This window comes from Alligator sinensis, unplaced genomic scaffold (genome assembly GCF_000455745.1).
Source record: "Alligator sinensis unplaced genomic scaffold, ASM45574v1 scaffold792_1, whole genome shotgun sequence".
In the NCBI taxonomy this organism is placed as follows: domain Eukaryota; kingdom Metazoa; phylum Chordata; order Crocodylia; family Alligatoridae; genus Alligator; species Alligator sinensis.
The window spans coordinates 542,968-566,974 of NW_005842794.1; the positions used below are offsets into that span (position 1 = coordinate 542,968).

General features: G+C 42.2%; 2 protein-coding genes across 4 annotated transcripts in view; one reads left to right on the plus strand and one right to left on the minus strand.

The window, feature by feature from the left end:
• The window catches only part of FBXO36 (F-box protein 36), a 97,240-nt gene extending 87,721 nt beyond the window's left edge, over window positions 1-9,519 (plus strand). The window contains exons 3-4 of the mRNA XM_006035068.2: window positions 2,865-3,037; window positions 9,135-9,519. Of these exons, the coding sequence (XP_006035130.1) occupies window positions 2,865-3,037; window positions 9,135-9,326 (365 nt within the window). The 3' untranslated portion in view covers window positions 9,327-9,519. The remainder of the gene's footprint in view (window positions 1-2,864; window positions 3,038-9,134) is intronic.
• A 3,765-nt stretch (window positions 9,520-13,284) lies between these two features.
• Window positions 13,285-24,007, minus strand: part of SLC16A14 (solute carrier family 16 member 14) — a 35,103-nt gene continuing 24,380 nt past the window's right edge. For all 3 annotated transcript variants that reach the window (XM_025191221.1, XM_025191220.1, XM_014525394.2), the window contains 2 exons: window positions 22,799-23,794; window positions 13,285-14,701 (listed from right to left, as the gene is read on the minus strand). In XM_025191221.1, the coding sequence (XP_025047006.1) occupies window positions 14,553-14,701; window positions 22,799-23,794 (1,145 nt within the window). In that variant the 3' untranslated portion in view covers window positions 13,285-14,552. The remainder of the gene's footprint in view (window positions 14,702-22,798; window positions 23,795-24,007) is intronic.

Below are 24,007 nucleotides of genomic sequence, written 5' to 3' on the forward strand. Positions count from 1 at the left end.
GGGGCTTGGGCAGAGGTTTGGGGGTGGGGTTTGGGGGTGGATTGTAGAGGGGGTTTGTGGGTGTGAGATTTGTGGGTGGGTATGTGGGTGGTGGGTCTGTGGGGGTGGCACACAGGGTGCATGGAGGCAGGAACTAGCCTGGCCCAAGGGCACACCTGGTTGAGGGTGCACACCAGTGGTTAGGCCAGCACAACGTACAGCTGCCGGGTTGGAGGTGGTGCCATGCCACCAGAGGTCTCCGCCAGCAGCAGGCCACGATCGCCCCAATGGCCACTGCTACTGCTGCTGCAGGAGGGCAGTGTACCATGCGTGGGGTGGGCAGGGAAACCACCCCTCCTGAGCAGCCCCTCCCCACTCCCACAGTTCTCCCCTGCCCCCAGTCCCTGCTTACCTGGGACAAAGCCTGGGTCTGAGGCACCGCTGCAGCTTTGCCCTGCTCCTATTTGAGGCAGTGTGCTGGAGCTGCGGGGGCACAGGGCAGCCATAAAGATGCTCTAGCTGGGTGCTACAGATCTCCTTGGAGGACCCAGTCTCTGGTTGCTTCTGGGCACGCTCTAGGAGAGAGTGTGCCCAGAAGACAGAGAAGCATCATAATGTGGTTACTACTTTCTGAGCCTGATGCTCCAGCCAGTTTTTTATCCACCTTACAGTCCATTCATCCAGCCTGTACTTCCTTAGCTTGTCTGTAAGAATGTTGTGGGAGACAGTATCAAAAGCCTTGCTAAAATCAAGGTATACCACATCCACCAGTCTCCCTGCATCCGCAGAGCCAGTCATCTCACCATAGAACACAATCAAGTTGGTCAGGAATGACTTGCTCCTGGTGAATCCATGCTGACTGTTCCTAATCACCTTTTCCTCTTCCAAGTGCTTAGAAATGGATACCTTGATGATCTGCTCCATGATTTTTCCAGGTACTGAGGTGAGGCTGACTGGTCTGTAGTTCCCTGGATCTTCCTTTTTCTCTTTCTTTAATATGGGCACTATGTTTGCCCTTTTCCAATCATCTGGGAACTGCCGATTGACATGAGTTTTCAAAGATGATGGCTAATGGCTCTATAATCACATCAGTCAACTCCCTCAGCATCCTCAGGTGCATTTCATCCAGCCCCATGAACTTGTACACGTCCAGCTTTTGCAGCACTGCCTCTCCATACTCCTATTCCAGCCAAGAAAAATCAGCTTTCTTACTTAAGATGTGCACCCTAGTTTTGGAGGTCTGAATTTTGGGGGCAAAGTACATGTGATATTCAAGCAATTATGGTACTGACTGAGCATGTCTACGTGTACCCATTTTAAGCAAGATTTGCCTAAAATCACCATTTTAAGGTGCATTAAAGGCATGTATTCACACGTGTGTGTCCTTAATATGCCTTAAAAATGGCGATTTTAAGCTAATCCTGCCTAAATTTGGTATCTGCATAAAGAATTTGTTAATGCACATTAACATGTCTGCATGTGGGCTAATGTGACTTAGTTAATCACACCAAAAATAATGAAGTTAATGCACCTTAATGTGTGTAGACACATGCCTAAATCACCTTAATGCTCCATAAGCAAAGGTGTATTAAGTTTAGGCACACATAAATGCATGTGTAGACACACCTATTGTGTACATAGAACACATTCATACCACATTTATGTAGGTAAAAGTGGGCAGAATTCAGAGAAGAGTAAGAACAGTATTAAGAAGCTGTATGGTTGATTTAGCAAGAAAGATTAAAGAAGATTGAGAACATAATTGAAGTTTGGAACATAACTTTCTAAAAATATTAAAGTAGGACATAAATACCACAAAAGCAAAGAATTGTTTCAAATGATATAGAAGGGTACATCAGATTTGCTGGAAGCAGTTGAGAAATGTAGCCAGAATAACAGAAATCTATCTTAACAGTGTGAGCTGTTAGATTTAGATGAGTTTTTCAACAGAAATCTCATTGCTTGCATCATTTACAATGACTAAATAAAATATTTTAAAATATGCTGTAAGAAAAATTGCTGCACTAGCAGAGGATCAACTACATGACCTATCCCATTTGTATTTGTTTTTGTGAGTGTAACATATGTCAGAAGATGCACATAGAATTCTTTATTCAGTAAATATATAGCTCAATTGTGTGGGAAATTAGTTTGGATCTGTTGGAATGATTTTAATTGTAAATAAAACACAGCTTTGTTTTGAAATTAATGGGTAAGTCCCTATGGCCCATTGTAGAGAAATCCCTTTAGAAATCTAAATTACAGCACTCATGTAAGTAGATCTTGAAGAAAAAACCCAGAACTCTAACATTTTACAATAGAGTATTAATAAAAAAGATGCATATCAAAATCAAATCCATGAATAATGTATTCAGGAACCTATTGAATGAAGAACAGGTGTCTAAATGAAATACAGGAAGAGTGAATGCAATGACTGCTAATTTGGAAGCATTTTAAGGGTAAATGGAACATTTTTCAGTATTTCCTAAATCTACTCCCCATTTCATAGTACAGTATAAAAGAAACTTATATTTAGTATCTTATACATGCAAAAAATGAAACTGGACACATTTCAGCTCAGTCTTGTTGCTTCTTTGGTGAAATCAGAGTTCAGTAGTGAGCTGAGAATAATTATAGCTGTTATGATGAAATTCCATATTCTGGAATTTGGATAGCTGTAACCTACTATCACTACGTTGGTAGCCCTGAATATGAAACAGGACTGAAATATTGTCCTTTATTATTAATAATAAAGATTTTCACAATTATAAGTTTATTGATTTAACCTTTAACTCAGATTGGTCCTTTTTATATAAAAGGTACACATTAGGAAATGTAGAGGCTTTTATTAATTTCTTTTTATATTTGATTTCTTTGAATTGCAGTTCAAATTGCTATCGTGTTTGGTGCTAAAGTTCTAGAACATATCTTTAATCTATGCCGAGGCAACTTTGACTTCCTTGAACGGCTTCCTGATCCATTGCTCCTAAATATAATTTCCTTTCTGGGTCTTGAAGATATTGCCAGGCTTTCTCAAGTCTCACACAGATTTGAAACGGTAAAAAATAATTTACAATTTACTTTTAAAATGTTAGTTTTATTATGGTATATTTTATTATGGTATAATTTTTGTTGCAGTTCATTTTTCTAAGAAACATTTCTTTACATGTATATATACATCTTTATTTTCAATTTACGGATACAGATTAATGACATAATCATACAGTGCTGGACCTGTGCAATGAAAACTGGATTCCAGCTATATGTAGTTATAGAAACAATTGGTCCCGTCTTACAAACATTTTCTACTGTATAGAGTGATTACTACTATCCAAATAGTCTGCACAAACAAATGAGGTTACTTGGGTTGTTGTAAATGCTATTCCCCGTATTAAATATCTGGAGGGTATTACCCATGCTTTGCATTGTTTATTTATTTTTATTACTATAGTGCCTAGGAACTCCAATGCTGTGTATCAGTGCTGATCAAAAATATAGTCCCATTCCTAGTGAGTTTATAATTGAAAACTAAGAGAAAAGATCACCGATGGATACAAATAGATGTGGGACTATAAGGAAACAGTGAGACAGCACTAGCTAGCATGATAGACAGGGCTGTGCGAAGCTTTGGGTGGTGATTCAATTTGGAGGAGATTCAGCCCAATTTGGTGGCCGAATTTCCAAATCCAAATCTAATCGGGGGACCAATTTAAAGGTCCGAATCGATTCAAAGCTCTCCGAATCTTCAGAAAAGATTCAGAGAGCTTTGATGATTTTATAGCTAAGATGAAGCTTCCTTATACAGGGCCCAGAAGGTAGAGGAGATGGGAGCCCATGAGGGATGGTCATACCTTAAGGGGGCGATCCTCCAGGCCCAAAGGATAACAGTCCCTGAGAGAAGCAAGGGGGGTAAGAGTGCTCAGAGACCCCCTTGGCTCAGCAAGGGCATTCAGCAATGCCTGAGGACTAAAAGGGAGGCATACAACCAGTGGAAGGGAGGAGCTATCACCAAGGAGGAGTACTCCTCCCTCAGCTCGAGAGTGTAGGAGGGCTATTCGGAAGGCCAAGGTAGAGATGGAACTCAGGCTGGCGTCCGGGATTGAGGACAATAAAAAGTCCTTTTTCAAGTACATTGGAAGCAAGAAGAGGGCACCAGGCAATGTAGGGCCCCTGCAAGACACAAATGGTAATCTGGTGGCCACGCCAGACAAGAAAGCTGATATTTTTAACAGTTTCTTTGCCTCTGTTTTCCTGAACAGGGACTGGGATATCCCACCTACCAGAGGTAGGGACAATCTTGGGGATAGCTCTATCAAGCCTTCAGTCAGTGCAGATGTAGTTAGGGATCTTCTGGAAGGGCACCATGCTTCCCTTTCCCCCTTTCTTCACCAGACTGCTCTCCACCCTGCTCTAAAGCAGGAGAAAGTGTTAGCGGTCATCAATATGTGAACGTTTAAATGTTTAACAATTCACATCCCTAATTGGAGAGAAAATAATATTCTGAATAGCCGGATTTCAGGATTGTGAGGGAGTTCAAAGCTATACATTTAGTGTTCCTCTGAAACACTTCATAGCCTTTGTGAACAATTTGGGTAGACATTGCAACACTTTTGCAGGAAAGTCCCTGTTTTCTCAAGGAGTGAAGCAGTCTCTGGATTGTGGCATGAAGAATCACTAGCTCATAAAGGGTGGGACAAATGTGGAAGTCCAAGCTCTGGGAGAGTTACATTTATATCTGAGCTTCTCGTAATAGGGGGGAGGACAATGAGTTAGAGTGAATTGCTTCCCTGCAGTGTGATGTCCACATAATGACAGTGTGCAGCTGTGTGGATCAGAGGGGGACAAAGTCAGAAGAGCCAGTTGCCTTAAGATGGCAATGAGCAATGCTCAGGCTTTGATGGTGATAAACTAAGCCGCCGCAAGCAAAAATGTTTGGAGAAGGCACTAGGCACACCTAGCAGCCCAGTTCAAATTTCATCTTGCAAGATCCTCAGTTCATCCAATCACTCCAGGAGTGGTAGTGACCTAGTAACTAAGTTTTCGGGTACCTGTAAAACGCACATCCCAAATATGTTTTGCACTAAGGCACAACTGAATGGATAGAGCGAGCGTTCAGAACCAGAGGCTGAGCTTGCTTATTTGGTCCTACCTAGATTGGGGGTTTAGCAGATGCATCTTTGGAATTAGTTATCTGCATGGCTCGTAATGACGCCAAAGCAAGGACATTACTTAGGTCAGGCCGCAGTTGGAGGACTGTGTCCAGTACTGGGCACCACACTTCAAAAGGGATGTGGCCAGCCTGGAGAGGGTTCAGAGGAGGGCCACATACTTGGTGAGAGGGCAGCAGGACAGGCCCTACGAGGAGAGACTGAGGGACCTGAACCTGTTCAGCCTCAGCAAGAGGAGGCTGAGGGGGGACCTGGTGGCTGCCTACAAGCTCATCAGGGGAGATCAACAGCAAATAGGCAGAGCTCTTTTCTCCCCAGCACCACCTGGGGTGATGAGGAACAATGGTCATAAGCTGATGGGTTAGGTTGGTGGGTTAGGTTGGCTGAATAGGTTTAGGTTGGTGACCAGAAGGCAATATTTTACAGTTAGGGTGGCCAAAATCTGGAACCAACTTCCCAGGGAAGTGGTCCTCACCCCTACCTTGGGCAAATTCAAGAGGAGGTTGGACAATCACCTGTCTGGGGTCTTGTGAACCCAGCATTCATTCCTGCCTGTGGCAAGGGGTCAGGCTAGATGATCTGTTCAGGTCCCTCCTGACCCTAGCTACTATGAAACTATGAGATAATACAAGCTATTTAATAAAATCAGCTGTTTCATAAAACAATTGCAGCTGCCTTAATTTGAGCACTACCACTTACGCACTCCAGCTTATCCATTTACTGACATGTATAAGATGCTACATACTTTCTAGCACAAATTCAAGTCAATTCCTTTGATGTATATTGTAGATTAACTTTAAGAGGTTCTAAGAAGGCAGAGGTTTTTGAACTGTAAAAAAATATATTTTTGTATCTTTCTATGAATTATAATAAGCAAAAGGCCACCAGAGGGGGCTAAAATCCGTAAAGTAAAAATGAAAGTAAAAGTTTCTTAGGTTACTGCAGATACAGCAGACTTTTCTGTATTATCTCAGGATGGCACTCTGTGTTTTCACACCAAACCCATGTGGGTTGTTTTTTACTTACTTAGAGCATAATAAGGACAAAAGTTATAACTTTGAGATTTGGCTGTTATGTTGTTATATAATTCAAAGACCATTAAAATTGAATGAAGAAACCTATAGTAATGGCATTAAGGTTCTTGCTTTAGGTATCTTATTAATATATTGTATTGAAGTACTAAAAGGTAGTCTTCAATATTTTCAATTTAGCGCAATTCCCATATTTCTAGGAGTAGCAGAAGAGTCAGGGAAACATAGCAAGCAAAAATTTCAAGAGAGTCTTTAAAATTCATCCCTTTTTCATCTTTTAGGTCCCTTTAAGTAGTTTTCCCATGAGCCATGTGTTCCAGTCTTGCTCACATCCCTAATTTGCAACTGACTATCAGTATCATAAACATTACAACTCATCAATGAAAATGATGCACTTAATTCCATTAACTTCTGTAGGGTTGTATATGTGTAAATGAAAGCTGAGTTTTTTGTATTTTGCTTTAGCATTCAGTATTTTTCAGGCACTTTTTCTTTAATTACTTTTATTTATATCCTACTGAATAAAAAACAAGCACAAAAAATATAAAGCAGGATTGATCCAAATCAACAGATCCTGATTTTCATGAGGATAAATAATGAGCAGGGATCTGGGTTTTCCATTTGCCATAGAAAAACACAGGAGAATGCGGGTTTCCCCTTGCAGGATGGCAGAGTTCTAGCCTGCAAGGGGCTGCTTGGGGCTGGGGGGAGTGGGAGGTGGGCAGTCACAAGCAGGGAGCGCCACGTGCATGTGCATGAACATACGTTCTCATGGCAGCCAGAAAGCGTGGTGGAGAGCAGCTCCCCAATAAGTCTGGGGGGGAGGCATAGGAGAGGCATGGGGGGGCAGGGGAGCATAAGTGACATAGGAGGGTAGGGGGGCAAATTAAGGTAGCAGCGGCAGTTTGTGCTAAAGCCCACATGGTGAGGGAGGGAGTGGTGCTGGCTGGGGCAGGAGGCGTTGCCCAGCTGGGGCAGTTCATAGGGCCCAGGGCAGAAATATGCAGCCATGGGACCCGGCCGGGGGAGCAGAATGGAACCATGAGAGGCTCATCTGGGTGGGGGGAGCTGGCGGGAGGGCTGGGTCCCTGCCACTGCATGCACTCCTGGGGAGGGATTGGGTGCCAGAGGTGTCACGTCAGGGGGGCATGTACCCCCCAGATTTGTGCACCTACAACAGGTGCAGGGCTGCAGCCTGGACAGATTGGCATGGGCAGGAGCTGCCTCCGCAGCCCAGCAGTTGGGACCAGGACATGGACTGGGAGGGCAGAGCAAGGCAGGGAGACATATTGTCGCTGCTGCTGGGATCCCACACCACTGCCAGCAGCATGAGGTGTAACGGACCAGGGGGTGCAGCCATGCTGCCCTCACCTCCTCCTGCTGCCAGCCACTCAAACCCTGGACCACAGCTTTCCCTTCCATCATGGCCTGGCTGCCATCGCCACTCCCCTCAGGCCATGGCTCTACCCTGGAGGGTAGGTTGCGTGGGGGGCAGCACAGGTGACCTGAGGGGAGCGGTAGCCAAACCATGGCAGTGGGGTAGAGCTGCGGCCTGGCATGCAAGTGGCTGGTGGCAGCAGTCAGTGAGGGCAGCATGCCCCCACACCTCTCCCCACAGTCTATTACTCCTTGAACTGCTGGCAGTGTGGCTGGTGCAGGGGTCCTGGCAATGGTGACGGCAATTAGTCTTGCCACCCTGCTTCACCCTCCTGAGCTGGGTCATGCCCACTGGGCCACAGAGGTGGCTTCTTACCATGCCAGTCTGGCCAGGCTGCAGCATGTGCTGCCCATGTCAGTCTGGCATGTGCTCCCCCTATACCCCACCCCACGCTTCATCTGCGGTGTTGCCTATGGTCAGGCATCTCTCCTGCCCCACAGCCCTCCCCTGCCCCACACACTGGGGGGCTGGAGCCTGGTGGCAGGGGGCAGCAGGTCAGTAGAGAGGGCATCAGCAGGCTTGTGGGGCCTATGGGTCAGGAGTGAAGGGCACCAATAGGAATGGAGGACTGTGAGTCAGGAGTGAGGGGCACTGGTGGGGTGGAGGGCTACAGGCTGGGGGTAAAGGGCACTGGCAGGGCTAGAGAGGGCTGTGACTTGCAAGTGAGGGGCACTGGCATGTCAGGACTGCTCAGCGCCACAAAGTAGCGGGATGACAGCTGCAGCTAGACCCACTTCCTGGTGAGCAAAAGGGGCAGGGGGAGCTCTGATTTTCTTTGATAAAAAAACCAAAATCAAATGCCAAAATATATAGGTATTTAGAATTTATTTTATTATAATGATTACTGGTAGGCATCCAGCCTGCTTTAAAATGGTAAATATATCAATAAAACATTGTGTTCAATTGATAGCTGTATTATAGATAGGCATTCCATTTTAATCGCAGAAAAATGTGGATTTGGGGGATTTTAAATCAGAGAATTTTGGATTTTTATCAGAGAATTTGCAATTTTTAAATGGGGAACACCAGGATCAGTAATCATGAGTGACTCTATTTCAGTCAGTGCAGTTAAGCTACTATAAAACTGGTATATGAAAAAGGAAACACTGTTCCAGTGTCACTTATTTTAATGGTTGGATATTATATGATAATGCACCCAACTTTTCTAATTATTTTTATGATAGTTGTATCTTGCCTTAAAAATTAATTTGTTTTATTTTTTTCTTGTACTATAATGGCCACTATAATCACTTCCACACCTTTCTGTTCATGCAGTCACTTAAAAGGGGGAAAGTATCCTCTAAGAATCATAATTACCCCCTAGAGCTGATGTTTTTGAAGACTCCTATAAAAAGCATAGAAGCAAGAATTTGGATGATCCCCTTCGTTGGAAAGCTATATAATTGGGAGACATGTTAGACAAGCATTCAGGCAAATAAAATGGTCAATGAATGTTCAAGATATCTAGCTACATCTGACTAAAACAGATTAACCCCCTGTAATTCCTCTTATAAATAGATATGCAACTGTGACACACTGTGGGAAAAAATTGTGCAGAATTTGTGCGATACAATTACCCCTGAAATGAGAGCACTGGCACAGGAAGTGGGCTGGAAACGATTCTTCTTCACTAGCAAACTTCAGCTTCAGCTGCAGATTCGAAGAAGGAGGCAGAAACAAGATAATTCAGAAAAAGAACTGAATAAATAAAGCTGCATGTTTTTGATTGAAAGCAAGCATGGTAAGATGTAAATGTGTTAAATATCAAAGAATAATGATTTGCCTTTTTCTTTATTGGAGAACCTAGCTAACTGTAGGATTAAAACAGTAGACGCATACCTTAATGGAAACACGACATAAAACATATAGCTTTTTATAGAATGGACTTTCTGAAATCATACTGTTTGGATCCCAGCAACCACTAGCGATAGAAAAGGTTGCAGCTCTTTCTAAACTCTTGACTTTGAGTTGTTAAAAATTCACATACGCAGCGGCTGCATCTAGACAAGCTTTACTACAGAGTTGACTAATTAGCTGTGCAGTAAAATGTCATTATCTGCACGTGCAGCAATATTAGGCTACAGTAAACAAATTAACTCCACTGTAAGATAGTACTGTCCGGCACAAGTACTATCCTACAGTAGTTATTTAGTGAACTGCAACCCACGTGTAGACGGTGACCAGGGCTGGCTGGGGCACGAGGGTGCTACAGTGCGCAGCCTGCCTACCAGCTAGCCCCGCACTGTAGAACTCTCATGTCCCGCCAGCCCCTCCGCAGCATGTTGAGCCAGGGTGGAACAGCCCTGGGCTGGCAGGCTGACCCCCCGCAGACCCTGTGCCAGCTGGGGCTGCTCCAACCTGGCTCAACATACCACGGTCCCGGCTGCATGTGTAAACACTGCACCCAGAAGCAATAAACCCTGGTGTGAACTGCACTGGAGTTTATTGCTACATGCTAATTGCATATATAGGTGCAACCAGTAGTTACCATTTAAATAATCAACATTTGACAACAGCATAATATTGTCAGAGCTATTCCCTATTCTAAAAATGTGGAAATACGTGAATGTTAATTCTTATTGGCTGGAAATGTTGGTAATTTTTTTACTGGCCACAAGGGTATATTTAAAATGAAAGAAGGCAACTAACATACATTTGTGGTGAAAATTGTTGGCTTTAAACATTGTAATACTTAGTAAGTTCACTAGATGTTTAAACTTCAGATAAATAAGAAAATTAAGCACTTTGTCACCAAGAAGAAACTTTATCAGAGGCAAGAATATGGAATGGGTGGATAGACAAAACTATTCTCTTCTGACTTAATATATCAAGGTGCTGGATGGAGGCACATTGAAAGGGTGTTATGTAGGTAAATTTTTCCACCGCTGCCCATTCAGGATCTTCTGAGGATAAAGTTGCCAGTGCTGTGAATCTTGGAACTTTTGATAAGAAGTAAATTAATTTAAGTATATCTTCACTTAAAATAGCATTTATTATTGACTCTTTGCATTGTAGGGTCAATCATACATCAGTAATGTGCCTTATAATTATCTTCAGTATAAAGTATATTGTGATAGTGTCATCAGTTTTTCAACATTTCCACCCCTCTCCCAGGTAGCTGTGGAAACTGAAAAAGTATTAAATAAAAATTCAATTGATATTTCTAATCTTTATACACCACATATGATAGACTTTCAAATTGTATCAAGAAATATGACTGTATTTGGGCTATAAGGATTTTGTTATTGCCAGAGAAATATTCCAATTTATCTTGGAAGGATCCTTGGTTATTTTTTTATATTATGTTTACCTAAGAACAAATGCCAGGTATTCTCTTTAGATCAAATTTACTCCTAGTATAAAGCACTGAAGGTCCACTAACATCTGTGTTGAATTTATACCAGCGGAGGATCTGACCCTTTACTTTTAAAATTGACTTAAATATCAAGTAGTAAAAATACAATCTGTAAATGTATTGTAGAATAAAAAATTGTAAATCTATTGTAAATTAAGAAATTAAACCAGCATCCTACAGTTATTCAGATATTCTAATAAATATGTGCTCTCTTTTCAGTATCATTTTTTCTTAATATAATGTCATCATAGTAACCTGAGATAACATTGTTAATTTAAATTAAAAATTCTATTCACTGGAATTATATCCAAACATCCCCTAAATATTTTAGCAACAGTAAAGGGCTTTTGAAAGAAGCTCCTCATGTTTCAAACATTTATACACATCCTTAGCTTTCTTAATGTGAGTATTTATTCCCATTTTAGTCAATGAGACTACTTCTATATGTGAAGTTCAGTACGTGCATACATTTTCAGAATCATCTCAGTGATTTTATTTTAAAATACCATATTTACAGGATTCCCATTCCTATTGAATAAAACTCTCAAAAAGTTTCTCCAAAATAAAAATACAACTTACAAAACTGTAAAGTAAAAAAAAAAATTAATTATTTTAGTAACTTGAAGTGTATTCCAATTATGTGATCGAGTTATAACAAGAAATAGCTCTATAGAAAGTCACAATGCAGTTATCTTAAGAGAGCAACATTTTATTCATTACAGTCGTATGCAATTAAAAATCAACGGATAGATAACAAAATGAAGCTTAAAGTATAAAGGACACATTTCTTTAAAAAAGAAGGAAATTGATGCAAATCATCATTCCCATATACATAGTCACCGACAAATAAGATTTAAAATAAGCTATCAGCAGCATTTGCACAAAAAGAGACATTGAATCTATACTTGAACAGATGATCTTATAGCAAACCATGTTCCCATAATTTTTTCTCTTTATTTGAATAACATCAGCTGTTTTCAGTATACTCCAACAGTATACTTCAGTATTAAAGCAAGGACTTGATTTATGGTGAAAAAGATCTTTGTAACATTTAAATACAGAAAATAAACCAACTTTCTATTTAATATATGCAGTATAACACAAGCTGTGCCTCACAAAGCATGGAAAATATTTACTGTAGCACCGTGCAAAATGTTCTGTATTGTCCTTCTGTTATTTAAAATTGTCAAAAAACCTAAAGCAATATACTTTAATAATTAAAATATCTTTCCATGCTTTGCATTAAATAATATTACAGCAAGTGAACGGCACTGAAAAAATGTGATCTGCTTTGCACAGTTCAGGTAGTGTTCTTACTTAACAATAAAATTAGCTAGGATTTAATAACTTTTGTGTTGAAATAAGTTGCATTAAACATGTCATACTGTACTCCATTCAAGCATTTCTAAAACTATATATATTTTAGCCAATTTCATCCAAGGTTCTCAAGTTCTGTCCCTGAGAAACTGGCTCCTTGAGGTTAAACAATTAATTTCTGGGGAAGGATTTCAATAAAAATGTTATACAGTTCTAAAATATGTGTAAACAAGTAAGGCAGCCAGGAATTTCATACCATTTCTGGAAACATTCTCCAGTCTGTGAAATCCATGATCAAATGTTTCAACTGCAAAGCACGGAGCTCAAGAACGTGAACGTTCTATAACAGAATATTCCTAGCTGTCTTAGGGCACTTACACACATGCAGGAAGCCTGCTCTGATGCACTGGAAGTCCAGCACATCAGAGCAGACTTGATTAATTGAGTCTGCTGGAGCATGTAAATTCACGCACTCTGGCAGCCTCGCACATCTTGTGCATCAGTGGTGCAGTGCACCTCCATGCTAAGAAAATGGCAGCGGTGCATTTTTAAATAAAACTTGTTCAGTGTGCTTTCAAAGCACACTGCTGGCATTTTCTCAGCACGGGGATGTGCTGAGCCACCAATACACATGACATGCAGGGACTTTTAATTAGCGTGGCTCACTCTAAATACAGAGGATTGAATTCTGAGCTTGCATTGATGTAAACCCATGGTAGCTACACTGCAGTTAATGGAGCTATGCCATGTTATATTGGGTGCAGACAGAAGTGTCAGTTTTCGCCTAATCTAGCTACGGAAAGCAGTTTATAGCTTTGACCAAACACAAGTGCATGGCTGCAAACAGCTTCAAAAATGGCCATTGGGTGAAAATGTTACACCTGTTACACCTGACCCATCATTGCATGAGGTATCAGATAAAGATGTTACAAAATGTAGCATCTTTTGTAACTTGTGTCTACCCCCCTAGAGGGCTCCAATTCACCCACCCCACCCTTCAGCACCAGCCAGGGAGCGCCAAGAATGAGCTCCCGCTGCTGCCTTTCCCCCCTCGCATTCTGAAAACAAGGAGCACTGGCAGAGAGCCCTGGCTACTCCTATGAGAACCTGCCTGCAGACTCCCAGCCGCAGCTAGATTCCCCTCTTCCCTGGAACCAACAGTGAACTTCTGTGTGGTCTGGGGTAACATAACACAATGCTTTGCAAAAATCATTCTAAGTTATAGCAGGGAGCTGCACTTCTGTCTGCACCCATTGGGCCTGGCCTGCTATAGATCCAGATGTGAAATCTGTGTAAGCAAAATTAGAACTAGACCTCTTATAAATAGGGCTAGATATTCTTCTCAGTTTCAATAGTGTAAATCAAAAATAAATGCTCAACTGAGTGTTCCATATGAAAGTACTAACTGTTCTAGGAAGGTTTTGCAACAGATCATCTAGTTCTGATGTTTATCCTTTCAGTTAAAGAACCATACTACTATTCTTCCCGTTCCCTCTTCCCCCACCCCCACCCCTCCTTGCTCCTGTTCTTTGTTTTTATGTTTGTGGTTTTTTAATTCAGTGTCATTTAGCCTCCAGAGTATTTTAAGTATCTTATTTATAATTTCTCCCATGGACTGAGGATGGCTTTTTTGTCCTGCAATTAAAACTTTAAAAAATCCTTAAACTGGAGAACCTTTCAGAAAAAAGTAAGAAATCTTTCAGTTTTACACAACAAACCAGTCTCTTAAATATATTAAATTATTTGAAATCCTGAATTATTATATCAACTTTTAGTGATTCATTTGGGTAGCTGGGTCAGAAATGTAGCCATTTGCTTGTGCACAATACATAAATTCTTATCAGCCAGAATATGGAGTAGGAAACATTTTAATAAATTATTCATATCTTGGCTTGATTCTCTTCTCATGCCAATGTAAATCAGGAGTAACTGCATTGCAGTCAGTGAAGTTTCAACAGGGTAAAACTGGTCTAAGTGAGAAGAGAATCAACTACTGATCAAATCTAAAAATAATAATATTGCATGTGGAAAGCTCATAACCTCCACATTTGTTAAGAGTTCTGATGCCAAAAATCCTAAGTGAGACAGTAAAGTTGCTTTTATAAGCACATTTCCACTAATATTTAATATCAGGACTTTGAAGCTCTTTCAGTATTCACTCTAGTGCTCTCAATGCAGTTGGTCCTATCAGAGAAACAAGTTATCTGGCTATATAAAAGAAATGCAAAACCAGAACATTCTTGTGAAATACTCCATAACATGCACTATACTTGTGCATTTTCAGTGTGTTTTTCTCTTGGTTCTTTCTTTTGAATACAAGGTTGAATGAGTAAAAATATTATCCCCACCAAGTAAAGCATGCCACATATATAAAAGGAAAAATCATATTTTTGCGTGATGTCATAGATCCAACCTGCCAAAAAAGACAAGATAATTGTCATTATAAAGTGCGTGACATAAATGAATAAAAAAACAGGAATGGGTACAGAATACTGCACATTTTCCCATGCAAACACCCTATTAAGTAACACTTTACTTAAGCCATCAAGTATCATTATTTCTGAAAAAGAGGTGGAGATTTTGTTCCTTTCTATACAATAAAAATAGAAATAAACTAATAAAACCGATGTTTTTCACTCTTAATCAGAAGGCCAACACAAATGTCTATCATTTATTTCCCATTTAAGCCCTAAAAATTTGGCTTCATATATGGACAAGTCATGTACTGACCCTCTTTTAGAGGTTTGTTTTTAGAGGTGCATTTCATTCCAGGAGCATAGAAGGCCTATGGATATAGGTGTATAGTTTTGGAGTTCCAAGTTAGTAGAGAATCTAGATGCGTTTATTCCTAATCCACTCTACGTGTTGATGATATTTTCATATATCTGGACATAAATAAAATCAATTTGCTACTACTAATACTAAGCTACTAATAAGTACTAATATTTAATACTTATAGGACACGTCTCCAAGAGACGCTGACTGTGCAGTAGCTTGAGACTACTGCACAGTAGCACTGCATGACACAACCCGTGATGTGATGCTACTGCACAGAAGTCTCGGGGCTACTGTGCAGTAGCGTCACAGAAAAGTCATTCATCGGCTCTGCTGTGCAGTAACTCGGGTTACTGCACAGTCATTTAGTACTTGTTTTATACAAGTACTAAATGACTGTGCAATTGCAGGATCATGGTGAATCAGGCTGTATATTGTTAGACCTCTGAAAGATCTGTATGTTTATAGATGGGGGAATTAAATGCTGTTACCCCAAAATCATACAATGAGTAGGAGGCACAGCTGGCATTAGAATTTAGAAGTTCTTGGGTCTCAGATTCATATTCAGTCTGTTAGACCATTCTAACCATCTAACTTGTAGCTGGTGATGTGTTCACAGTCTTCCATCCAAGCTCTAAAATAAGGTATAAATAATAAATCAAAAATAATTTGAAACTGATTTGCAGTAAAACGGTCTCAGACTCTAGTAAATGCATCTGGAGACAGCACATACTGTTAATTTGTTTTATTCAGATTTCTTTCACGTTTGATTTTGCTCCTTATTCGGGACTTACCACATTTACTGCAATCCAAAATGAGATATTTTCTCCATTTGGCATGAGGGGAAAAGTCTTGTCTTGGAGTTAAGTACCAAGCTGGGGCAGGCAGCTGCTGTGGCTCCATCCCCAACCCAGGGCCACAACCACAGTCCTTCCCTTTCATGGACTGGGGCCAGGGATGCTGATGCTGCTGCTTGGATGGGGCTGGAGCCAGAACGATCATGTGCTCCATGCCCTGAGCCAGAGTTGCTGATAGGGTAAGCAGCAACAGGGAAGGGTTTGTGGGGGAGGGGGCAAGTGGTCGAGGAGGCAGGCACTGGGGCAGGGCAAGTGTCTGTGGGATAGGTAGCAGGGAAGGCAAGTCGCAGGGGGGCAGGTGCCAGGGGGCACAAATTCTGGAGAGGGAACAAGGTTGGGTGGGGGGGATTTCTTTTGACCCAATCCTCCAATTTGTGCAGGTCACTCTGAATTCTAGCCCTACTACTCCCAACAGCTTGGTGTCATCTGAAAACTTGCTGAGGGTGTAATCCATCTCATCTTCCAGATCATCGGTAAAGATATTTGTCCCAGGGGGACAGAAGTGGAGGCACCGGAGCAGCCTTCTGCAGTGGGACCCAAGGCAGGGTTGATCTGCCCAGAGAAAGAAATAGAAGGCCCTGAAAAGAGGGCGTACTTATCACCCCCAGGAAAGGCGAAGCCGCACCGAGAAGGGCTGTCAGCGCAATTCATCAGCTGCTTTTATTGCCACCTGGGAATGACACCGGCGGAAGATGTCAGCAAAAACCGCCGCCCAGCAGATTTAAAAAGCCAGCAGCAGGGAAGTGGGTGCAGCAACAGAGCCAGAGGGCGTTGGGGGATCTCGAGGACCACAGACATTGGACCCGTGAGTGGGGTGGGCAGAGGCCTATACCCCAATTATCCTTTTCTTTTTGTTTTTGTTTTCGTTTTTACTTTATTTTGGAGGACGCACAGAGCCCAGACCGGGGAAGGAGCCCAGACTGGGGAAGGACCCTCCAAGGGACCCCGGGTCAAGAAGGAAGACCAAGACCACACAGCAGAAGCCTCAGAGGGAGGACAGACGCAGAGATGAGGACGGTCCCATGCCTCGCTGCCATCCAAGGCGAAACAGTCATCTAGGGACAGGCAGGGAGAGAAGGGAGGGGATGAATGAGAACACCAGAAGGGGACAGGCCAGCAACCCATTATCCAGCAGTCCTGAGGACTGGCACATGGCTGGGGTGTAGTAGAGGTGGAGCCCCAACAATGCCTGCAAAGGGCAGCACCCAGTCCGCAAGAATCCACGAGCAGGAGCCCCACCACTAAGGCAAAGAAGACCAAGTCATGGCAGGAGAGTATCAGGGCCTGTCTCGGAGTTGAACGCAACCCAACACTCAGGTCCCGGGGACATACCCCTCAGCCAGAACCGGGGATGCACTCGAAGGCCGCTAGACAGCACCTATACGAGACCAGGCGGGTGCAATATTGAACAAAACTGGATCCAGGACTGACCTCTGGGGTGCTCCACTTGATATTGGATGCCAACTAGACATTGAGCCATTGATTACTACCCTCTGAGCCTCACGATCCAGCCAACTTTCTATCCACCTTACAGTCCATTCCTCCAACCCATAATCCTCAGCTTGCTTGCAAGAATGCTGTGGAAGATGGTCTCAAAAGCCTTGCTAAAGTCCAGTCCAGGGGTCAGATCCAGCGTGGGGTTGGCATGTAGAGTCAGTCCATGGGTATGAGCTGGCATGCTGGCCTGGATCCCGTGCATGGTGTCATGTCATTCAGCCTGCAGGGCTCCCCACAAATCCAGAAATATGGCTCTGGAAGCCACGCCAATTAATGCTGTCACTGCTCCCTCACCACCAAACTTCCAAATCCATGGATGCCTGGAAGACATAGCCCCACAGACTGGATTCAACCTATGGGCCAAAGTTTAAGCACCACTGCTTAAGAGAGATACCAGAGGAAATCATTATGGGACAAGTTCCTTTTAGTTTGCAGTAAAGAGCCTAATCAAAGAACTCAGTTTGAAGGCATAAGCTATAACCAGTATTTTTGTTTGATTTTTTCTCTCTGTCATTAATAAGGTGGGATTTTGGTGGGATAAGGTGGAGTCTTTGCAGTTCTTAAGATCTGAGCTACAGAATCCAGATAACCATTGCATTATTCCTTCCCTCTGGTCTTTCTGGGGGCAGTTTCAGTTTATGGCCAGTTTCCACTAGCAAACACTTCTGAAGAGATTCAGTGAATCAATGGCCAGTGAGACGGTGATCCATATATCATAAGGAAGGCCTTGCAAGCATCTACAGAAGGAAAGGCTGACTGCAATCAGCCAACATGGATTTATGAAAAACAAATAATGTCAAAGAAACTTGATTTCACTTGACAGAGTAACTACTTGGGTGGATAAAGGGAATGCTGTAGATACACTACATCTGGACTTGAGCAAAGCTTTTAAAAAGGCCCTACAGGTCTCATAAAAAAAAGGTCTCATGAAAAAATTGGAGAAGTGTGGGCTGGATAAAACTACTACAAGGTGGATAGATAACTGATTTAACAGTCACAAGCAAAGGGAAATTATTAATGGGTCCATATCAGAATGGCAGAAGTTTTCCATTGGAATCCCATAGAGGTCTGTCCTCAGCCCGCTGCTATTCAACATGTTTCTTAATGATTTGGATGCTGGCATAGAAATCTTCTTGAACAAGTTTGCTGATAACACAAAACTAGGAAGAACTGTGAACACTTTGGAGGATGCAAGTGCAATTCAGAAGGATCTTAACAGATTGGAAAGTTGGGTTTGAGCTAACAGGATGAAGTTCAATGTGAAAAAATGCAAGGTTAACACTTCATGGAGATTAATCAAAAAATACAAATACAAAATGGGGGGCACCTGGCTGGATAGCAACTCTATGGAAAAGGACTTGGGAGCGTGATAAACCACAGACTCAATATGAGCCTGCAGTGTGATGCAGCTGCACAAAAGGTAAATGTGGTTTTGGGCTGCATCAATAGAAACATTCAGTGCAAAACACAGGACACAGTAGTGTCTCTCTATGCAGCACTGGTTAGGCCTCATCTGGAGCACTGTGTGCAGTTCTGGGCTCCACATTTTAAAAAGGATGTGGAGAAGTTAGAGAGGGTCCAGCCGTGGGCAACAAACATGACCAAGGGCTTGGAAGGCAAATCATTTAAGGAGAAGCTGAAGGAGCTTGCAGCAAAGGCATTTAAGAGGGAACATGATAGCAGCTTCCAAATACTTGAAGGCCTGCCACATAGAAGAGAGAAAGCACCTATTCTCTCTTGCTACAGAGAGGAGGATGTAGACCAATGGCTTGAACTTGTAGCAAAGTAAGTTTAGATTGGATATCTGGAAAAACTTTTTAACTGTGAGATTCTTGAGGCAGTGGACTAGACTGCCTAGGGAAGCTGTGGACTCCCCATCACTGGAGGTGTTCAGGAAGAGTTTGGATAGCCACTGGTCGGGGATGATCTAGGTGTAGCTATGCCTGTTTTCTACCATGAGTATTTCTCATGCTTCTGGACTTTGCAGGTTGCTCTTACCCTGCCTCCTCCACCCTCTCCCCCTCTCCCAACCCCATCCCCGCCTTTTCTGCTATATGTATCAGGGTGTTTTTAAGCCTCCCCAGAGGCATCGAGTGTAGGCTACAGGTAAGGTTGGGGACTTCAATTGGGGTGTGCTGATTCTCCTGTTAGGAGAAAAGTTGGAGGTTTCTGGCTAGAGTATCTTACCCCTCCCCACAGGGACAGACTGATCACCATCTTTGGGGTCAGGAAGGAATTTTACCACACGGTCAGATTGATATAGATTGTGGTGGTTTTTGCCTTCCTCTGTAGTGGGGGGCATGGCTGGGACCTCTTGAGCATAGTGACAACATGTTATAGAAGCAAGACATTAGCTACCATTGTTCCTCAGCTTTACCTGTGGCAGGTTAGGGTGTTAGGTCTATGTTGCGTCAGGGTTGAGGGTAGTCTTATGTAGAGTTTAGATTATGGTTGTATGGGATGGTTTGGATAGGGATGATCCTGCTTCAGGCAGAAGGTTGGACTATCATAGAATCATAGCCATTTATGGTTGGAAGGACTCTCAGGAGGTCATCTAGTCCAACCCCTTGCTCAAAGAAGGACCATCCTCAACTAGATCATGCCAGCCAAGGCTTTGTCTAGCCAGGTCTTAAAAACCTCCAAGGATGGAGATTCCACCAACTCTCTGGGTAACCTGTTCCAGTGCTTTGCTACCCTCCTAGTGAGATAGCTTTTCCCAATATCTAATCTAAACTTCCCTTGTGGCAACTTGAGAGCATTGCTCCTTGTTCTGTTATCTGCCACCACTTAGAACAGTCTAACTGCATCCACTTTTGAACCCCCACTTCTTGAAATACAATATATACAGTATTGAATGGTTTCTATAAACAGTCTCATTCTTAATATTCCCGCTGATACTTTATAATTTGGCCAGACTCAAATTTCTAGAAGCCAATAGATATTAGCCCCAAAATAATAGTCCTGTCATATAACCTGTATCTAGCAGATCTGATCTAAAATAACTATCTAGAACCTGAAACCAGCCCTTCCTTTGCTCATTCTTAACTCCTGCATCATGATTTCTTCTTTGCACTGACATGCACAAACATCATGTTGCCTGGCATATACAACTGCATCATATAATTAGATCATGATGCTGTTCCAACTGCTGCTGTTGCTTGCACAAGCACATTTCAGTAAGTTGTGCAAACTGTTTTTTCAAGAGAGACAAAGTTTTCAAGAACTCAAACACAGAAAAAGGCTTTCCAAGAGCTTTCTTGGGAGGTTTGGTCTCAGTACCATGACAATTCTCATTTTAACCTCCATTTCTTGGCAGATGCTATTCTGTATTCAGATTGCTCTAAATGGTTTTGGAATACAAAACACCATCCTCAAAATAAACTCCTGTTACCACATTATCCACATCACTACATAACACAAAAATAGAAGTGTTTTATGGCAACCAGCTGTATCCTTCCCTTTTACACCTGGTCAAGTTAACTCCTAACTGACTCAGTTGAGTCTGCGATGTTCTGGGGGAATGGATATAGAGTACACCTTTGCTACTCCTAAGAAAGATACAGCATGTGCTTTTCTTTCCTCCATTCTAGCCCTGCAGAGCTACAACCTTCCTCCTGCTGAGGACAAGAGTTAAAGTGCAGCCACCTCGGACAGTCCTAAAATGGATGTTATTGGCTGAATACTAGAAAGAGTCAAGCTAGGAGTAAGCTGAGTTAGCACATCCACAGACTACCCATAGCATCATAGTCCAACAGTAATTTAAATGATGTCCTGATGTACCAACATAGACAGCAATGATTCAAACCAGCCTGCCCTACCATGGGATGAAATCCCCCTCCCATGAAGTGCAGCAAGCCTTCTTATAACACCAGATCCCTCAGCCAGGAGTAAATGTGATGTATATAAAGCACAGAAGAAATGCATTAACCTTCTCTATGATAAAATATTTGTATATGCAATTATCTATAATACTAATAGGCTTAGTCTGTCTGTCCAGAGCACTCTGATTGGTTGTCTCAGCAGTCAATCACGATGCTTACTGAAACAACCAATCAGAGTGCTCTACACGGACAGGATAAGCATATGATTATTATAGAAGATCCTGAGGCATTTCAAACAGATATGCAGGCAAGTCAGTGCTAGAATGAAGCACCGGGGCCCCCACCACAGAGTGGGCAGGCTCCGCTGAAAGGAAAAAAAAAAAAGCAGTGAACAGCATGATCCTTATTTTTTTTTCCCAGAGCCTGCCCACCTTTCCCAGGGCCAAGGGGTGAGCCGCCAGCCAGCCCTGAGCTGTGGGTAGGCCCAGTACTTCCCTCTGCAGCAGTGGTGCCAGCTGCACAGGTAAAGCCCCAGCTCACAGGCAGCACTTGCTGGATCCAATGGTGCATGGGGCATTGGAAGCTTGGGCATGCTCAGGGAAGCTCGGGCTTAGCGGGCTTCCAGCACCGCATGCACCATCCCTGCTGCCTTCCCGCCACCTGGGATGGCCCAGGAATGTGCTGACTGCCCTGGGAAGGTGGCAAGAGGGCGGCTGGCACCTGAAAAAGGCAGTGAGGATAGTACACAGGGCTTCCCTGAGTGCATCCAGGCTTCCAGCATCCTATGCATCATCCCCACCACCTTTTCCAGATAGGGCCCTTGTACACACGAGGAATATTGCTACAATTTCTTACACAGTAAACTAAAATACCAGGGATGTGTTTTAGTTTGCTACATAAAAAAGTCATTTAAATCAAAATACGCCACCGAACGTGTACACTGTTACGAAATGTAATTGTAACATGCCGCCGAACGCGTACGCTGTTATGCAATTAAATCATTAAGGGAAATCAAACCATTAAAAGGGGCAATTTCCTCACATGTATAAGGGCCCTTAATCACGTGTACAAGACCTTCTTATTCTATGACTATAAACATGTCACAAGGTTAGACTTTTGACAAATATGTATTTATACTCCTAAGCCTGTGTTTACACATGGACAGCTTTATGTAACCTTTTTGAGGGTGAGAAGTTTTGAGTCCATTAAAGTATTTGGCCAAAAGATAACTAAAAATCCTGTATTTAATGAACTACTTTTGCAATAAAAATTTGATTGCAAATGTTTTGTGGGTTTCAGCTAGTATAACAAAATACCATAAACAAGAGAGATTGTAATACAGCTGGAATAATTTGCAAAGATGGCCATTTGTAGTGGGGATGGTTAATGTATTTGGTGAATATAGACATGCAAACTGGGATATTATAGTCAGCTCCAGAGCTAATGTAATTTTATTAGCCACATTTTCATAACACCATAAAACATACTCATATAGATATAATCCATCATTATTATTTTATTTAGATAATTTATATAATATTAGAAGCTTAAAATATTTACCTGCAAACGGTGGTCCCAGCAGTGCAGATATCCCATTGGCACAAATGATGATGCCATAAGCATTTGCAAGGTGCTTAGTCCCCACTAGATCTTCAGTCACAACAGGCATTAAAGAAAAATACCCACTGGAAAATCCTATCAGAGCACAGACCACAGCCAAGCCAGCATATGTATGCATTAGTGGCAAAATAAGAATGCAAGCAACAAGGGAGAAATTAGCTGTCATGAAGACATTCCAAACACTGATGCAGGGTAAATCAGAGATGAATCCAAGGGTCACCTTACCAAAAATATGAACTATGGCTACAATCGAGGTCAAAGGAAATATATCATTCTGCATGGATAAGTTGTACTGCTTAACTATTTCTGGAAGATGAATAAAAGGAATAACAAAGCTGCTGTATGCAAACAATGCCCAGAATACAAAGGCTACAAACATTCTATTGGTAAAGAGTGATGCAGCTCCGAAGTAACTAGAGTACCATGTTACAAACCCCTTTCTTATTATAAGGGTCAGACGGCTCATTGTCTTAAGAATGCAAAGAGCATATATATTCTTTGTATGTCTGATTTTACCTTTGCTCTCTATTGTTTGAACAGTGTCAAACACTTCATCATTAGTTAGCCCTTCTTTTTTTTCAAGCTCTTCATTTAATACCCCATTAGATTTTATAGTCTCTGCAGGGGGGGACAGAGCTTTTACATAATTGTCTTCACTACTGTTTCTCTCAGTAACCTTTTCATTAGCTTCATCCTGGTAAGAAAGTGGCCTCATGAGGGCTCCACAGACACACAGGTTCAGAGAGATCGCACCCTGGATGAACATAGCATTCCTCCATCCGAATTCCATGCACAGATACTTCAGTAAAACAGTCATTAGGAATGTTCCAAATCCTGTTCCTGTGGTACTGAGCCCTTGAGCAAGTGCTCTCTTCTTCTGAAAATACTGTCCTACCATGACTACTGCAGGTAGATAAACCATGCCACTCCCAAGACCTGTGAAAAAACAAACATCACATACTCTTATACTTAAATAATTTGGGCTTCCAGCAGCCAGAGCAACTATGCAGCAGCCAGAGCAACACTAGCAACATGACAGAAATCCATAGGCCATATCTAATTTGTATATAATCATCATCACTTTGCACTTACTGACTTTAATTCACTATTTTATAGTTTTTTCCAAACATTAATTAATCCCTGTGAAGT